Source organism: Hemibagrus wyckioides, linkage group LG02 (assembly GCF_019097595.1).
Source record: "Hemibagrus wyckioides isolate EC202008001 linkage group LG02, SWU_Hwy_1.0, whole genome shotgun sequence".
Lineage (NCBI taxonomy): Eukaryota > Metazoa > Chordata > Actinopteri > Siluriformes > Bagridae > Hemibagrus > Hemibagrus wyckioides.
In genome coordinates this window covers 18,491,540-18,507,652 of record NC_080711.1, presented here as the reverse complement: position 1 = coordinate 18,507,652, position 16,113 = coordinate 18,491,540, and the positions used below count along the sequence as shown (strand labels likewise).

General features: G+C 40.8%; 2 protein-coding genes across 8 annotated transcripts in view; both read left to right on the top strand.

The window, feature by feature from the left end:
- The first annotated feature begins 962 nt into the window (after nt 1-962).
- On the top strand, nt 963-7,470 carry smarce1 (SWI/SNF related, matrix associated, actin dependent regulator of chromatin, subfamily e, member 1). 6 transcript variants are annotated; one of them, XM_058416350.1, is made up of 11 exons: nt 963-1,057; nt 2,241-2,296; nt 2,779-2,822; nt 3,364-3,462; nt 4,307-4,387; nt 4,766-4,897; nt 5,225-5,396; nt 5,635-5,807; nt 5,951-6,052; nt 6,231-6,495; nt 6,609-7,470. In XM_058416350.1, the coding sequence occupies exons 2-11, from the start codon at nt 2,290-2,292 to the stop codon at nt 6,800-6,802; spliced, it is 1,269 nt and encodes a 422-aa protein (XP_058272333.1). In that variant the 5' UTR covers nt 963-1,057; nt 2,241-2,289; the 3' UTR covers nt 6,803-7,470. The 6 variants fall into 6 exon arrangements, with proteins under 6 accessions (XP_058272333.1, XP_058272311.1, XP_058272322.1 ...); XM_058416328.1 differs by having other exon boundaries at nt 4,307-4,399; XM_058416339.1 differs by having other exon boundaries at nt 3,364-3,468.
- Nucleotides 7,471-11,919: 4,449 nt separating this feature from the next.
- prkcbb (protein kinase C, beta b) overlaps nt 11,920-16,113 on the top strand; it is a 105,155-nt gene continuing 100,961 nt past the window's right edge. The window contains exons 1-2 of one of the 2 annotated variants that reach the window (XM_058415050.1): nt 11,920-12,710; nt 13,487-13,518. In XM_058415050.1, the coding sequence (XP_058271033.1) occupies nt 12,529-12,710; nt 13,487-13,518 (214 nt within the window). In that variant the 5' untranslated portion in view covers nt 11,920-12,528. The remainder of the gene's footprint in view (nt 12,711-13,486; nt 13,519-16,113) is intronic. The other variant, XM_058415042.1, reaches the window with a different exon arrangement.

Here is a 16,113-nt window from a genome sequence, read left to right as displayed (position 1 = left end):
GAAAGTCAGTCGTAGTAAGACTGAGTACATGTGTGTGAATGAAAGGGAGGGAAGTGGAACAGTAAGATTACAGGGTGAAGAGGTGAAGAAGGTACAGGAGTTTAAGTACTTGGGGTCAACAGTCCAGAGTAATGGAGAGTGTGGGAAAGAGGTAAAGAAGCGAGTGCAGGCAGGTTGGAATGGGTGGAGAAAGGTGTCGGGAGTTCTGTGAAATAGAAAAATATCGGCTAGAATCAAGGGGAAGGTGTACAGGACAGTGGTGAGACCGGCCATGCTGTATGGTGTAGAGGCAGTGTCACTGAGGAAGAGACAGGAGTCAGAGCTGGAGGTAGCAGAGCTGAAGATGTTGAGGTTCTCTTTGGGAGTAACAAGGTTGGACAGGATTAGGAACGAATACAACAGAGGGACAGCTCATGTTGGATGTTTGGGGGATGAAGTTAGGAAGTCCAGATTAAGATGGTTTGGACATGTTCAGAGGAGGGAGAGTGAGTATATTGGTAGGAGAATGTTGGACATGGAGCTGCCAGGCAGGAGGAAAAGAGGAAGGCCAAAGAGGAGGTATATGGATGTAATAAATGAGGTTATGAAGCTAGTGGGTGCAAGTGTTGAGGATGCAGAAGATAGAGATAGGTGGAGAGAGATGATTCGCTGTGGCGACCCCTGAAGGGTAAAGCTGAAAGAAGAAGATTAGAGTGTACACTATAGGGCAGCAGTGAGACTGCCATATGATATTATGTTGTACACTAGGGGGCAGCAGTGAGACTGATTATATATATATATATATATATATATATATATATATATATATATATATATATATATATATATATATATATATATATATATGATATTAGTTTGTACACCAGGGGGCAGCAGTGAGACTGATATGTGATATTAGGTTGTACACCAGGGGGCAGCAGTGAGACTGATATGTGATATTAGGTTGTACACTAGGGGCAGCAGTGAGACTGATATGTGATATTAGGTTGTACAGTAGGGGGCAGCAGTGAGTTCCGTTCCGAAGACACGGAGCTCTGAGGGGAACAAAGGAGTGCGGGTGAGTAATCTTTAGTTGGAATTGTAATCCTAGGTATGATTAAATTTTGTAAAATAAACTTTAAATTGATTATGAAGAGTATTCTTAGTAGATCAACTCGCAATTCTATCAGTTTTTGTTCAGTACTGTTACTAAATCGGCTCGGTTTTTGTCACGGGTGTAGGCTAACTAGGTAGCTTTTTTTTTTGGAGGTCCACTGCTGGCTAACGTTTCAATGAAACCAGTTTATCTACAATTTATATCTCTTAATTGTATCGATTAAAGATGGATGTTTTGTACCGAGCAACATTTAGAAACACTACAGATTATAAAATATAACGTATGAGAGATAAATTCTAGTTAGTACATTAAAGTGGGCACTAGCGTTAGCTACCCAGCCGTGTCACTGCGCCTACAGCTCCTAAACGGTTTTATGTCACGTTTAGCGAAATCGCTTTTTAATGATTCCTTTATATATACTTCAACGATTATAAAACAGTTGCAGCTGTTTGAATTTTTATAAGTTATTAGGAAATTAAAGTTTTTTTCCCCGTTAACATGAACAGGGCCAGAACGGAATGCTTATTATTTTTAATTCAGGCGGAAGGGACAGCCCTGTGTGGGGTCTTTCGAGTGCAGAAAATACACAATACAAATCCAAGGGATTCGGGTTTTTTTTTTTTTTATAAACAAAATTAATCAATAAAAATAACATTTTGTTGTTGAAACAAGTTGTTAAATTAGGCTGGCCTGGTAATTTGGTTCCAACCTGAATGTTTAGCTAAGGATAATTGTGCTATTTGCTATATTAGCTTCGTATGTGAGTGAAAATAATCCTCAAGCCGGATCTGTTCTCTCTATAAATACTCTCTTACGTTAAAAGTCTTTAAACGTCTAATGTCTAAAAGTTTTTGTTTTATTTTTACTTGTTCAGATTAATTCGAAAATATGTAAAATATTGTGTACACTTGGTATACACAATGCCACCAGCGCAAGTGTACCGAGTGGCTGAATACCCTTGTTTAAAAAGTAGACTTCCGGTCCGGAATAATTATATATATAATTATAATGTTTTATTTATTTTGTTTATTTTTGTGTGTGTATTTTTGTATTTTTTTTTTTCTACAGCTGTGTTGAAGTCTTGCAAATTCAGCGAACCGTATCGATTTAAATCTTATGTATTTTTTTCCCCCTTTTTTTCCAGAACCAAATGATGGAATTAGCCTGATATCGTCAAAAATCCTGCCAACAAAATGTCAAGTAAGAACTCGTTTCATCAGTCTAGTTCTGGCTTTTGTGTAGTGGTCAGTCTTTTCAGGGAAAAGTAGACAATCTTGCGGATGACGTCATGGACTAATCTGAATATTCATTTGCATATCAGTGTGTGTTGCCGGCTCGTGAACTGGTTAAAATTGTTTTGGTATTTAGGGATTCTATCAAGAATACAGACGATGCAAATGTACTCGGGAATATAACCAAGAAAGAATCTAAAAAGCAAGAAGAAAATGTGTGGGTGGGGCAAGCAATGGTGGTCAGTGATTGGTTGTTGGGAATAACTGGTGTTTGTTAAATTGGCAAAGCATGGCTTCACTTTGAGTGAGGTTATTATTACCTCTGTCACACGTTCATTTGAGAATGAGTGAAATTAAACCTGTTATTCGTCTGAAGCAGAGGACATAGTACGTTTGTGATTTTCGATTATTAAAGCAGTTTTTCAATTCATCTTTTCCCCCCCAACACAGAACGACCGTCTTACGCCCCGCCCCCTGCTCCGGCCCCCACTACAGTAAGTATTTCTCAACATGCCAGTCATCCTTTCAAATGCCCCGCCCCCTCTCCCCATCACCCCAACCTTAAAGCACTCAGGAGTGTGTGGACAGGACTGTGGCACGGTGATGGACACCCTCAATGGGGGTGGCGAGGAAATTTATGCTTTAATGAGTTCATTTTGGAAACTAAATCCAATCTTCATGTTAGGCAAACTACAAACTTGAGGGCTTTTGTTTTGTTTTGTTTTTTGCAGCATTTTTTTATACTCATCTCATCAAATTTGCCTCTTCCACCCCCATAGTGTGTGTGTGGCTTTGCTACAAATGGATGTAGAACAAATGCCAGTTTGTGCTGCTATCAAAAATTGCTGCTTTGTTTTATTTATTTATTTATTTATTTTTATTTTTTTGCATGTCTTAAGCAAACCATGAACAAGAACACAAAAAAATAAATTAAAAAAAAAAAAAAAGCAAAATTTGTTCATTTTTCTTTTGGTCCCTTCCTCCCTTGTTTGTTGTCATTTCTCATTCGTGTTTTGTCTCATTTGTCTCCATCAGCAAATGCCCACCACCCCTGGGTTTGTGGGGTACAACCCATACAGCCATCTGGCCTACAACAACTACAGGCTGGGAGGAAACCCCGGCGGAAACAACAGGGTAATGGTAGGATCCATGCTAAACAGAGGAACCCGGGTACTGCTAACGTTAAAGCTGAAGCCAGCTAATCTTGCCTCTGAGGCAGGATCTGTTTTTCTTTTAAAAACCAGTCGATTTGCTTTCAAGAAAAGAGAAAAAAAAAAGAAATGGGTAGATTTGTTTATAGCTCTAGTTGCTTCCATAAATCCTTTCATGTTTTTCATGCTTCTGGAAATCGGTCTCTCTTTACCAGCAGGCTTCTCCTTTGAGAGATTGGTTTTCAAAAGTGCTTCACCCTCTATCATGTTGGTCATTTTATCACATCATTTATTTTGTTGCGAGTGCTGATGGCTAAGTTTAAAACATTTCAAACGGTTGCTCATAGGCATGTGCCGATATTAAAATGATCACATTTTGATCGAGGGCTGTTAAACAAAACAGTCCTTTAAGGTAAGGGGAAACCAATTAAAGTATTGTCCTTATATGAGATCTGTCTAAGCAAACGTACTTGATGCTAACAGCATTATACGGGTTGAAAATTGCTATTGTGAGTTATTGCTCCGTCACTAATCGTCACATGTCTAGCCGCCCGCTCTCCACCTAAAGACCCCGTAGGTCACCTGCAACCCAGTAGCTGTTTTGTTCTCCCTGCATGGGTGTGTTACAGAACATAGCCAGTTTAAAAACGACCACCATTTTGGTTGTGCTGCCTCTCAGAGCGCCGTCTCCATTTCCAGCCGTTCACTCGCTCTCCTTACTCATAGTGCTCCATTGCTGTGGTCCCCTCCACATTCATGCCGTTGCATCTCATAGCTAATTTCTAACTGTGTAATATGTGTTTTCTTTTACTTTTTTCTCCTGGCAGAATTCCTCGGGGATTACGGTTCCTAAGCCGCCCAAACCCCCCGATAAGCCTCTGATGCCCTACATGCGGTACAGCCGGAAGGTAAGCAGGAAGGTAAGACACCCACGGTGTCTGCTTTTACTGCTTATTTCTCACCAACCCCTCCCACCGGGAGATGGTACAGTCCATCATTGCTTCACTGGATGACCTCAAACCGGAAGTGTGACGCTGAAGTCCTGTTAAAAATAAATAAATGAAAGAATGAATTCTCTCTCTGTTTGCTGTTTGTAATGAAAACTAGATGTTCAAGTCTCATAGACCGAGTGATGGTCACCGTGGAATCTCTGATCCACCGTGATTTCTACAGCACAAGGTTTTTAATGATAGCTGCTCATGAGCAAACTAACCCAGCTAAGGGTTCTGAATGGAACACCTGTGCTTTGTGGTACCTCTGCGTTAACCGCTCGTTCTCTTCTGCAGGTTTGGGACCAGGTGAAAGCCTCTAACCCTGATTTGAAGCTGTGGGAGATTGGGAAGATCATTGGAGGCATGTGGAGGGACCTCACTGATGAGGAAAAGCAAGATTACTTAAACGAGTATGAAGCTGAGAAGGTCAGTCACCCCTCTTTATTTAATCCAGCAGTGCTTTATTTAAGCAAGTACTGCTTTTTTTCTATCATATATATTCATTAGTGAATGACTGTGACATGGCAGCTGTACTCACATGAATTGAAAAATGCATTTAAAAAACTGTGATGCTTGCTGAAGCTGGCCAGCTTGCCAAAGCGTGGTGCTAAATAAGCGTACTGTCATGTGAGAATGCTAGCTAAACATCTTGCTAGTTATTGTGTCAGTAGGATATCAAGGATGATGATACGGTCTCCATAGCAGCAGTTGTTGGTCGTTTCTGATTCCTGATTTCTCCATATTTGCCTGCAGATTGAATATAACGACTCCCTGAAAGCGTACCACAACTCTCCGGCGTACCTAGCATACGTGAATGCTAAGAACCGGGCCGAAGCGGCTCTAGAGGAGGAGAGCAGGCAGAGGCAGTCCCGCCTGGATAAAGGAGAGCCTTACATGAGCATCCAGCCAGCTGAAGATCCTGATGGTGAGAATCACACAACATCTGGCACACTGCTTTACATTTCTGTTTGGCAAAAAAAAGTGTTGCCAGTGTGTTTGACATTTAGACATTTTGGGTCATGACAACTCGTTAATGCAAAATAAGTACAAACATTATACACTTTAATACTGAGGTGTTTTCATTCTAATATTCAGTCTTATTCAGTCTGCTGTTTCATTTTATCTTGTGCATAGTTCATGTGTCCGTGTCTGTGTGTGGACAGATTATGACGACGGATTCTCTTTGAAGCACACAGCAGCAGCTCGATTTCATAGGAACCACCGTCTGATCAGCGATATCCTGAGTGAGGTGGTGGTGCCTGACGTGCGTTCAGTGGTCACTACGGCACGTATGCAAGTGCTCAAACGCCAGGTCCAGTCCCTCATGGTGCACCAGGTACACAAACACGCCAATGGGCTTCTGCCTCGTGTGGTATGATCAGATCAGTGCACTTGGATTGGACAGTAGATCTTGCTCGCAAATAGTCTCCAGTAAGACATGAGGGAATTCCTTCAGTGTTGTCATGTGTGTTTATTCAGAGGAAACTGGAGGCGGAGCTGCTGCAGATAGAGGACAGACATCAGGAGAAGAAGAGGCGGTTCCTCGAGTCCACCGATTCCTTTAACAACGAGCTCAAACGGGTAAGACACTTTTTCCTGAATCATAGCAGTGTGGGAAGGTGTTTTATACACCCTGACACTGTTGATTATAGAGGGCAGCGCACTGTTCCTGGACTTCACAACAAGCAATAACCGGCTCTTCTATCAGTGTGGAGGAGCTTAGATTAGCCTCTGAGTTGAACACTGTGTGTGTGTGTAGCTGTGCAGTCTGAAGGTGGAGGTGGACATGGAGAAGTTGGCAGCAGAGATGGCAGCAGCCGAAGAAGCTGCGAGACGGAGGGTGGAGGAGAGGGAAAGGGAACGAGAGAAGGAAAGAGAGCGAGAGAAAGAGCGAGAGATGGAGGCAGAGAAGACTGAAAGAGCTACAGAGGAAGAGCAGCCGGGAGCGAGTGGACCAAACAGCAGCGAGCTGAACACAAGCACTGACAGCAAGGAGCAGGACAAACCCAGTCCAATGGAGACAGGTGAGAACAGAATACATATACCAAATACAAGAACTGCCCCATTGTCCCATCTACACCTAACGCAGCCTTTTGCATTCATAATGATGCATCTGTAACGTGTTTGTGTCCTGCAGATGAACCTCGTGCTGATGTGTCTGAGGGCCAGCAGGAGTGTGAGGAGCGCACAGTGGAGAAACCAGAGCAAGCAGAGAGTGGGCTAGATGAGGGGGCAAGCGACAGTAATCCTCCCCTAGAGAGAGAAAACAGCACAGAGTCTGCACCCTCTGACACTGCACCAGAGGAGAGAGCCCCTGCTGCCCCCCAGTAACTGAGCATACCCCACTCTCCTGAGCGTGTACATCCTCTGAACCTTGACATGCACCGAAATCAAAGAGGACACCGCCATATTTTTCTTTTTTTTTTTATTATTGTTTTAATTTTACCCCCCAGCCAATTGTAACACTCACTAATTAAACATGCCTCTTTAAAATTTGCTTTAATAAAACAGACGGTACCTCACACATTTCTGCATTGGGCCTACAAAAAATTAAATTATGTATGACCTTTTAGCATTGCGAGTTAAAAAGGTAATATATAATTCAAAAGGAACGTGTGACCCAAGCTATCAGAGTCTTTGGGTTATTATTAGATCTTCACTTCATTAAAGAAATTTCCCATTTTTACCAGTGCCAGGTGTTATAAAGTCTAGAAAAAAATTCATTTTGCTCCTTCCGTGCTCATGTCCCTTCAGAATTTTTCTCTCAATTTGAAACCTTAATTAGCTGTAGACTGTGTTTTAGGTAGCCTAATTTCTTCCATCTTTTATTTTCCTGATATTCTTTCACTCAGCTGATTACATATCTTGGCAGGATATTGCCGTAAAGCGCAGGTGAGATGGTCAGCCATCTCATTAGGTTGTTAGCATACACATTCTCGTTACATGCAGCCGTTTTGTATTATGATGTATTACCCAATAAAGTGATTTATATGTCTTAACATCTGTGTCTCTGGCATCTGTGTCTCTGGCTCTCCTGCAGTCTCATCTGAAACTTCTGTTTCCTGTAGTCCGTAATGCAGCTCCATAAACTCAGGTACACAGAAAATGCTGACTACAATTTCTATCTTTATTCAGTAGTGTATACCTGTTGATGAGGGCTGAACTTTTCTAAGAATATCAAATGTGATGGTCTGTTTCATAACCTGGCCATATCTGAATGAAACTAGCACAGGTCAGTGGCACCAACTACAAGGTTTCTCAAAGCGTGAAGGCATCACAAAGGTGCATTAAACACTTGGACACTGTCTGAGCTAAAATCACCAGTAGGAAATTTCTGACAGAAACCCAAGTAATGTAAACAGTTTATGAGTAGACACTATTGGTCTGCTGTCATTTTCATGGTAGCATACCACTACTTTGCCAAGATACACTCACCTTCCACCTGCTCATTCATATTTCAGCTGTACCATACCAAAAAATGCAGATACTGGTTAAGAGCTTAAGTTAATATACACACTGTTGGTGCAGTGCAGTCGCGTAGCTATGGCCCACCCACCTGTCAGTCAGCCCACCCAGTCAGTTGAGTCAATTTTTGTACTTTCTGCCCCCCACACCGAGCACATTTCACAGAGGGTGACCAAAGTTTAAGTGCATGTTAAACTAAAATGAAAGTTTGTGTCAAAAAGGTGTTGTGTGCAGCCGGAGGAGGAAGATAATTCCGATGTTCAGGAGCCATCGATCTCGAGCAGTGAAGAGATCTGCTAGTGTTCATTCAGCTTTTACTCCATCACCAGCAGCACTTTATTCTCCAGCGTGTACCTCCCCTACACACCAGTGTAAAAGTAAGCCAATCTATCTTTTCCTACTATGTAGTTGTATAGTCATTGTTGTTCATTTCATGTGGTTTATATGGCCGTTGAGTCATATAATGAGATGAGTTTACATAGTGTCCGATACTGCCCTGCTTTGATAATGGTGTTGCGGCGCGTCGGTCAGATGCGTGCGCGTGTGTGTGTGTGGTGTGGCCGCCGTGCTCATGCTGTTCTTATCGTTATGTTCTTAACACGGCTTACTATGACATACAGGCTTATGCTCTGATTAAATGGTGGTTTTCATTCAAGCAGGTGTAGCTGTGTTGGATTATTTTGATCAAAAATGCATTTTAGGCTAGGCCCACCCAATTTTCTCTGGGCCCACCCACACTGTGATTCCTGGCTATACTAGTGGTGCAGTGGTTATGTAATCCAATAGGTCAAAGGAGAAAGGCTATGGTATCTCAAATGACCACTATTTACACCTCTTTTCTGAACAGAAAAGCATCTCCCAACACATCACATGCAACCTAGCTGGGATATGGCCTACAAAACCACACTGGGCTCCACTCCTATCAGCCAAGAACAGGAATCTGGGCATACAGTGGCCACAGATACACCCAAAATTTGACAAATAAAAAATGGAAAAAAATGTTGCCTGAACTTATCCTGCCCAGTTTCAATGAGTGAGCAAATAAGGTGATATTCACAATCACAGTCTATCTACAAACTGAGGTAACTGCTCCTTGAAAGGAAAGGATCACAAATTTTCTTGCAGAATACCAATAACTAAACCTCCACTATTTACATTTAGGCTTTTTGGCAGATGGCCTTATCCAGAGTGAGTTATAGAAGTGCTTTGTGTGTGAACATCAATGTTTCACTGGTTCACTAGGTCACAGACTAAGAATACTACCATCAGTCTAAAAACTCTGTGAGGACATAATTACTCAGACACAACAATCACAAGATGACATTGAAATATTACTGGAATATTAGCACTGGGGGTGTGTCAATGGACAAAGTGTGCAGAAGCTGCGTCCTGGTGTTGTCCAGCAGGGGGCAGTGCATCAAGAAGGGTTCATTTCTGATCTGGTTTGGAAGTTAAGTGTGCTCAGTTTCTGATATTGTCTGATTACAAAACAATCCACTTATCCAGAATCCATGAAGCAGGCAAACTTTGACACTGTATATTTCTTCTCTGTCTTTCGTTCTTCCCATTTTTCATCGCCTTTTTTCACTTTATTTTTGGACTTTATCTCTTTCTTTGTCTGTGGCTGTGTATATCTCACCTTCACAGCCTTATAAAACACGAACTCTGCCGAAACACATACATGTGTAGGTCTAGCGCTTGACTGTGTCATGAAGGGTTTTTGCATATGTTACAGTGCCGGCTCTCTCAGACACAGACATACAGATAGTGAGGCTGCTGCTCTGTAATTGTGCAGTGTGAGGCATGACCTGACTGCTGCTTCCTCCATACACACATGTTCAAGTGTAAGCCAGAGGAAACCAAGTCTGCTGACCACCAATACCACGCTCAGCACGGCACACCAAGAGCACACTGTAACTTAAATACAGCAGTATAACTAAATAAAGGTTTGGATTCTGACACTGATATATGAAGATTTGAGGTCAGTGTCATTACCCAAAAATAAGGAAAAATATGAATATGTGGTCCTCATAAAGTGCAAAATCCCACTTGGTGACATTAAGGAAACAGTGAATGATGCCTCGTCTATGATGCTTCAATTATTTGCCATGCAAATTTTTTCTGGATCAAGTTTCATATAAAAAAGTTGATGCAGTACATACACAAAGTGCCCTATGTCACTGTCAATTCTTATGCCATTTCAGATCACAGCGTAGGCTTTATTTGTATATTTACTCATAGTTTAATATTAAACCCTGGCTCCTCAGAGTGAACATTCATGTACACTATATTTAGTATATCCTATATCCATATAATAATATTTTCATGGTTGTGGTCAAGCTATGTGGCTGTTTATGAAAGGGAGGATGGTAGATAGATAGCTAGACAGATACTGGTCAATATGTGGACACCTACTTCCAGTTTATCTTGAAGGTTTTCAGTGTGGTCATGGGCTTGTGCAGGCCACTCAAGTTCTTTGAAAAGCCAAGATGGCACACTGTACCTTATATGGGCAGTGACAGCTCAGACGTTAAGGTACTGGACTACTGATTGGAAGGTTGCGAGCTCAAATCCTTGGGCCACCAAGCTGCCACTGCTGGACCCTCAACTGCTCAGTTTTATAAATGAGATAAATGTAAGTCACTCTGGATAAGGGTTTCTGAAAAATGGCATAAATTTAAATACACTTTTACTTTTCTACCCTTGAGTCATCCATTATTGCACAGAATTCTGCAGTTAAGACAAAGAGACTCAAGACTTTAAGTAGAATCATTTCCATAAATGGTGGTCACCTTACTGGCTGGACTTACCAAGTCATAATGGGCTGCTAGATATTAGACATCTCCTAAAGCAGGGGTGTCCAGTGTTATCCAGAAGGGGCCAGTGTGGGAACTGGTTTTCATTCCAACCAAGCAGAAGCCACACCTTAGTCTACTGAAAGCCAAGATCAACTGGTAGAATCCAGTGATTGGAATGAAAATGCTGCACGCACAACGGTCCTTTGTAGACAACATATAGCCGATAGACTCGATGAACATCCAACCCCTTCTGTGACATGCCACTCTATGAAAAACATCTGCTCATGCACATTATTTAGAGGTGTGCCACTTCAGGAAGTCAACCTGGGTGGTCAGATCATCTCTCGGAACATTTAATTGTTGTCCTAAGGTGAGTCTTGTTCCTCAAACATCATCCAGTTGTTTCATATGGCAGTTAATAGAGGTGAAATATAACACCGGTTATAAACGTAACCGGTTTTATGAACCTCGGATAATAGCCAGGGTTCCATATCTTTTGGAACAGGTGCCATCTTGGTGAGGTTTCAGGCAGAGATCTCTACATGATGATAGCATTTACTCTAACACAGTACATCATCTGTCACTGCGTTGCGCATGAATAATGAGCTATCCAGGTGTTTCACACTATCCCTGGAGGTTATCTGGAGTGATCACAGTATTCGGTGTGGCCTGCAGGTGGCAGTGTGTGTAGTCAAAAATGATCAATCCATCAAATGTGCCATGGTGGTTAGTTTTGACCTGAAGGAAAAAGTGGAGGAGCTGGAGGAGTGACTCATAGTCAGCACTTACTCATCCCTGTATATATATTTTGTGTGTGTGTGTGAATGTGTGTGTGTGTGTGTGTGTGTGTGTGTGAGAGAGAGAGAGAGAGATTCAAGGTTTTCATATCTTTTCATATTCTTTCTTTATATAACATTAGAGACAATGCATTAGCGCTCTCTCTCTCTCTCTCTCTCTGTGCGCGTGTGTTTGAAAGAGAGATTTAAATGAATGTATTATGTATCAGACGTCTGAGATATTACACAATCAAACAAGTGTAACACAAAGAAAAATAGAGCCACAGTTAGGGAGGGAAAAGAGTGAGAGACAAAATAAGAAAGACAAAGAGAAAGAATTGTAGAGGGTACACAAATCATACAGAAAGAGGAGAAAACAGAAAAAAAGAAATATTTTTTGTTTGTAAAGGGGATAGATAGATAGATAGATAGATAGATAGATAGATAGATAGATAGATAGATAGATAGATAGATAGATAGATGGGAGGAGGTACGGAGCTAGATAAATGATGGAAGGATGGACGGAGAGAAAGACAGGTTAAGTGAGTCATGAAAAAGAGAAAGGATGAGTGACAGAGATAAGGAGTTTGTGGCGTGAAAGCGATAAACAAATAGAGATCACAGAGAGAGAGAGAGAGAGAGAGAGAGATGGATTGATAGAGACACATTGAGATAGACTGAGTGAAGGAAAAGGGAAAAGGGGAGGGAGACCAAAGAGTGAGGCAGAAAAAAGAAAAAAAGCGAGAGAGTGAGGCAAATTGAGTGATGAGGGAGGAGTTTCAGCGCAAAAGTGTACTGTCAGTTTGGGTGAGAAAGCGGCTCGTGCGGAGCGGAAGCTGTGGCTGACACCCCCGTGCGCTTTTACACTCCGTTAGCCGAGTTGCTCAGTGCCGGGTCCGGACCTGTTTTACTCCTTCTCTCTGTCTCTCTCTCTCTCTCTCATCCGTTTATCGTAGTCGGTAGTGTGTTCGCTGTAGTTTTTTTTCTATTTCCCCCGGTTAACGGTTCTGCGGTGGTCATGGCGGACGGCGCTCCGTGCGGCAGTGGCAGTGATGGCGAGGAGAAGGGCGCGCGCCTCCGGGGGTTTGCGCGGCAGGGCGCGCTCCGCCAGAAGAACGTGCACGAGGTGAAGGACCACAAATTCATCCCGCGTTTCTTCAAGCAGCCAACCTTCTGCAGCCACTGTACCGACTTCATCTGGTGAGAAAACACTAACGCGTAAAATGGCACGCACAAAACTATTTAAAAACAAACAAACAAATAAACACTAAATACAAAACTAATTCATTTTTCATTCATTCATCTCCAGTAGGTGCTTTATCTTGGTCAGGATCGTGGGGGATGTCGGGAAAACTGGAATTTTGTCGGTCACTGTGGCTACATAAAGTCATTTATTTAATTAGTCATTAAACGTAGATAGCATATTTCAAGATTTTTCATTCAGCATATTTTAAAAAAGCGACTTATTGCGCGTGAGGAAATGCGCAAATAATATTTTGATTATGTACTGTATGAATAAGTATGAATAAAAGTACTTATAGTACATTGAGTATGCATCTAAGTGCAAGTGCAAATATAAAAAATGCAGCATTCTTTGGTATGAATAAAAGTATGTGAAGTTAATCATGAGTAAAAAATGAACATAAGATAGATAGATAGATAGATAGATAGATAGATAGATAGATAGATAGATAGATAGATAGATAGATAGATAGATAGATAGATAGATACTTTATTCATCCCAAAGGGAAATTCACATAAGTTTCTTATGTTATTTATTTATTTATAAAATCTGAGCATGCACCATTTTGAACATGTACCATATCTAAAGTTTCTTTTTACTTAGATCAATGTAGCAGCTAAGCAAAGTGCAGTTTCTAGAGCATAAGTAATGTGATTTACTGTATTTTAAAATCATGCGAACTATTTGGGATGTGTTTAAGGTTTTGAGTATGTACTGTTTCTCTTTATTCCAGGGGTTTCGGGAAACAAGGATTTCAGTGTCAAGGTAGGGAGTGAGTCTTCACTGGCCCAGCATGGCTCCCTTTATACATTTCTGAAACACTGACTGTGTTTCATTTATCAATTATCTGATCATTATGATTATGGTTATTATTATTATTTTTAAAATCTAACTGCCTCCCATTCCCCAATTTACATTTCTCTACCATTTCCCAGCCTAATCATTAGAAGCAAGAAGAAGTGACATAATTAAATAATAATAGAAAAAAAGATAAACCCATTAGCCATATAGTGCCATTATGAGTAAACATTTTCTTTGCCACAGTTAGAATATCACCCTACCTTTTAAACCAGGCAGACTTACATGATTACACCAAACTATAAAATCTTTCATCCCCAGGACAATTTAATACATGCATCCTCAAGTGCATCCAAATGAGCCAGAGTCTGGGGAAAACATATGTAAAAAAAGGTTCCTTCGAGTTCAGGGAAACCCCAAGGGTACTGTAATATTGAAATGATTCCAAACAGCAAACTGATCAATTTTATCACAATAAGTCCAATAAGCCTGCTTGGACTGCACCAAAGGCCATATATTTCTGATTAAAGAATCAATTTTGGACATCATAAGATGCTATGATGCTAGAGAGGGTCCACATCAAGGCACATTGTGGACTCCCATGTTTCAGGTGGACGTAGAGGAAGCATAGCTATCCCAAATACAGACCTTTTAGCAAGCCACTGATTAAATGGCTTTAGTGAGGAGGTAAAAAAAATGTAAAATAGAGTACTATGTGAGTTTTTCTTGAATTTCTGCACACACAGTATAAGAGACTGTGTTGAGTACTGTGCTGAATGTCTAAAGTAGTAGCGGAAATTTTGTCTCTTTTAAATGAGACTCACCAGACTCACCGATAATGTTATATCTGAGGTGAAAACTATGGGAAACACCAGCTTTATAATGTCAGCTCATCAACTTGAGGTCTTCTTAACCTCCAGTTCCTTCCCCATTTACAGACTGACGTCAAACCAAGCTGAAAGTACCACTTCTCTAAATTTTAATTCATTCACAACAGTGTTTGAACTTGGTCGAATCGAACACTGATCATACTACTATCTGTTTTGAGGAGGTAATCGTCAATGTTATCGCTAACATTGTCTGCCTACAGTAGGTTCTTGCTAAGCTACTTGTTAGTGTTAGCTTGTCGCTAAGGTACTTGCTGTTGCCTGCTGTTGCTGCTGTATTGCAATTTCAGTAAGAATTTCACACTAGCAGTAGCCAGTAACTGTAAAGATGCAGTTAAAATAGCTTTCTATCCATATCTATATCTATTGCTATCTCTATCTATAGCTCTGAGGTGAAAAAAACGTGCAAATTACCACTTAAAGCCAAAGTAGCTGCTCAAAGCCAAAGTCTTTGCCCATACATTGCTTAAACTTTTGGATGAAATCTGATTCTACTTTTCCAAAATAAACTGCATCACAGAATGTATTTTAATAACAAAAAAAAAGAAAAGCAGCATGATGTTACACATTTGCATCCCCGTACTAATTTTATTGAGCCTTCAGTGTTAGCATTTAACCTTCAGTAGAGTGGAATATGAAATTATTTATCCATATATACACCTTTAAAATACTCTACACTACATATAACGTATATCATTCCAATAACAGCAATACTGCCAGATCCTCTGCCTCTGGATTGAGGCTCATATCAGTCAAACACCCACCAGTCATACCATTCACACTAGATCTGGCTGTACATCCTTGTGTCATGCTATAATTCCATTTTTTTTTTTCAGGTTTTTCTGGATTACATTTCGATCATAGCTACTTCAGAGAATAGTGAATATAAAACAGTGACTAGAGGGTCATTGAATCCATTTGTCTTGTTGAAATGTTCAAAAAGTTCTTGTAATAATTTAAAATACAGGGTGGGCAGTATTTCCACTTCACAACAGGTCCCTGGTTTAATCCTGAGCTCTGTCTGTATTTTTGCATGTAGGATTCCTCTGTGCTTTCTAGTTCCCTTCTGCCCCACAAAAATATACCAGCAGCTTTGGCAACTTTGGCAACTGTGAATTTCCCCTAATTGTGGATGAGGGCAGGAATGGTGCTTGGTGATGGACTGGCATCCCAGCCAGGATGTATTCCCACCTTGGGCCTATAGATCCTGGGCTAAGCTTTGCATCCACCGTGCAACGGACGATTCATTCACCAACAATCGGAAATAGTCCACATGGAAATAGACCAGATTCTTTTCTGTATGCCTCCTGTCATTAGGATCAAGCCAGGTTAAAACCAGACATGTATGACATATATAAATACACTGATTAATATCTGAAACCCATGTAGTTATTTCTCTTTCTGCATAAAACTTTGAAATGACTTTTTCCCAGTAGCCCTTTAGGTGGTGGAAGCAGAATTGGAAAAGACATTTGTTCCTAAATGAGCTGAGAGTCTAGATGGAACTAATGAAGCATTAAGCATTAAAAAAATTGTTCAGGTTGTTTTCTATAACTAAAATTCTTAATATCCAGACAACAGACGAGGATATATATCGAATATAGATACAAGTATCAGTTATTATCTGATATCATGCTCATTTGCTCATGTTTATAACAAATGCTCCAGCACCAGT

What these genes read in the sequence shown, in the direction of transcription:
- smarce1 (XM_058416317.1), top strand. An exon ending in GCCAGCTGAAGATCCTGATG is followed by an intron (nt 5,397 to 5,634) that starts GTGAGAATCACA and finishes GTGTGTGGACAG; the next exon opens with ATTATGACGACGGATTCTCT. An exon ending in TTAACAACGAGCTCAAACGG is followed by an intron (nt 6,053 to 6,230) that starts GTAAGACACTTT and finishes GTGTGTGTGTAG; the next exon opens with CTGTGCAGTCTGAAGGTGGA.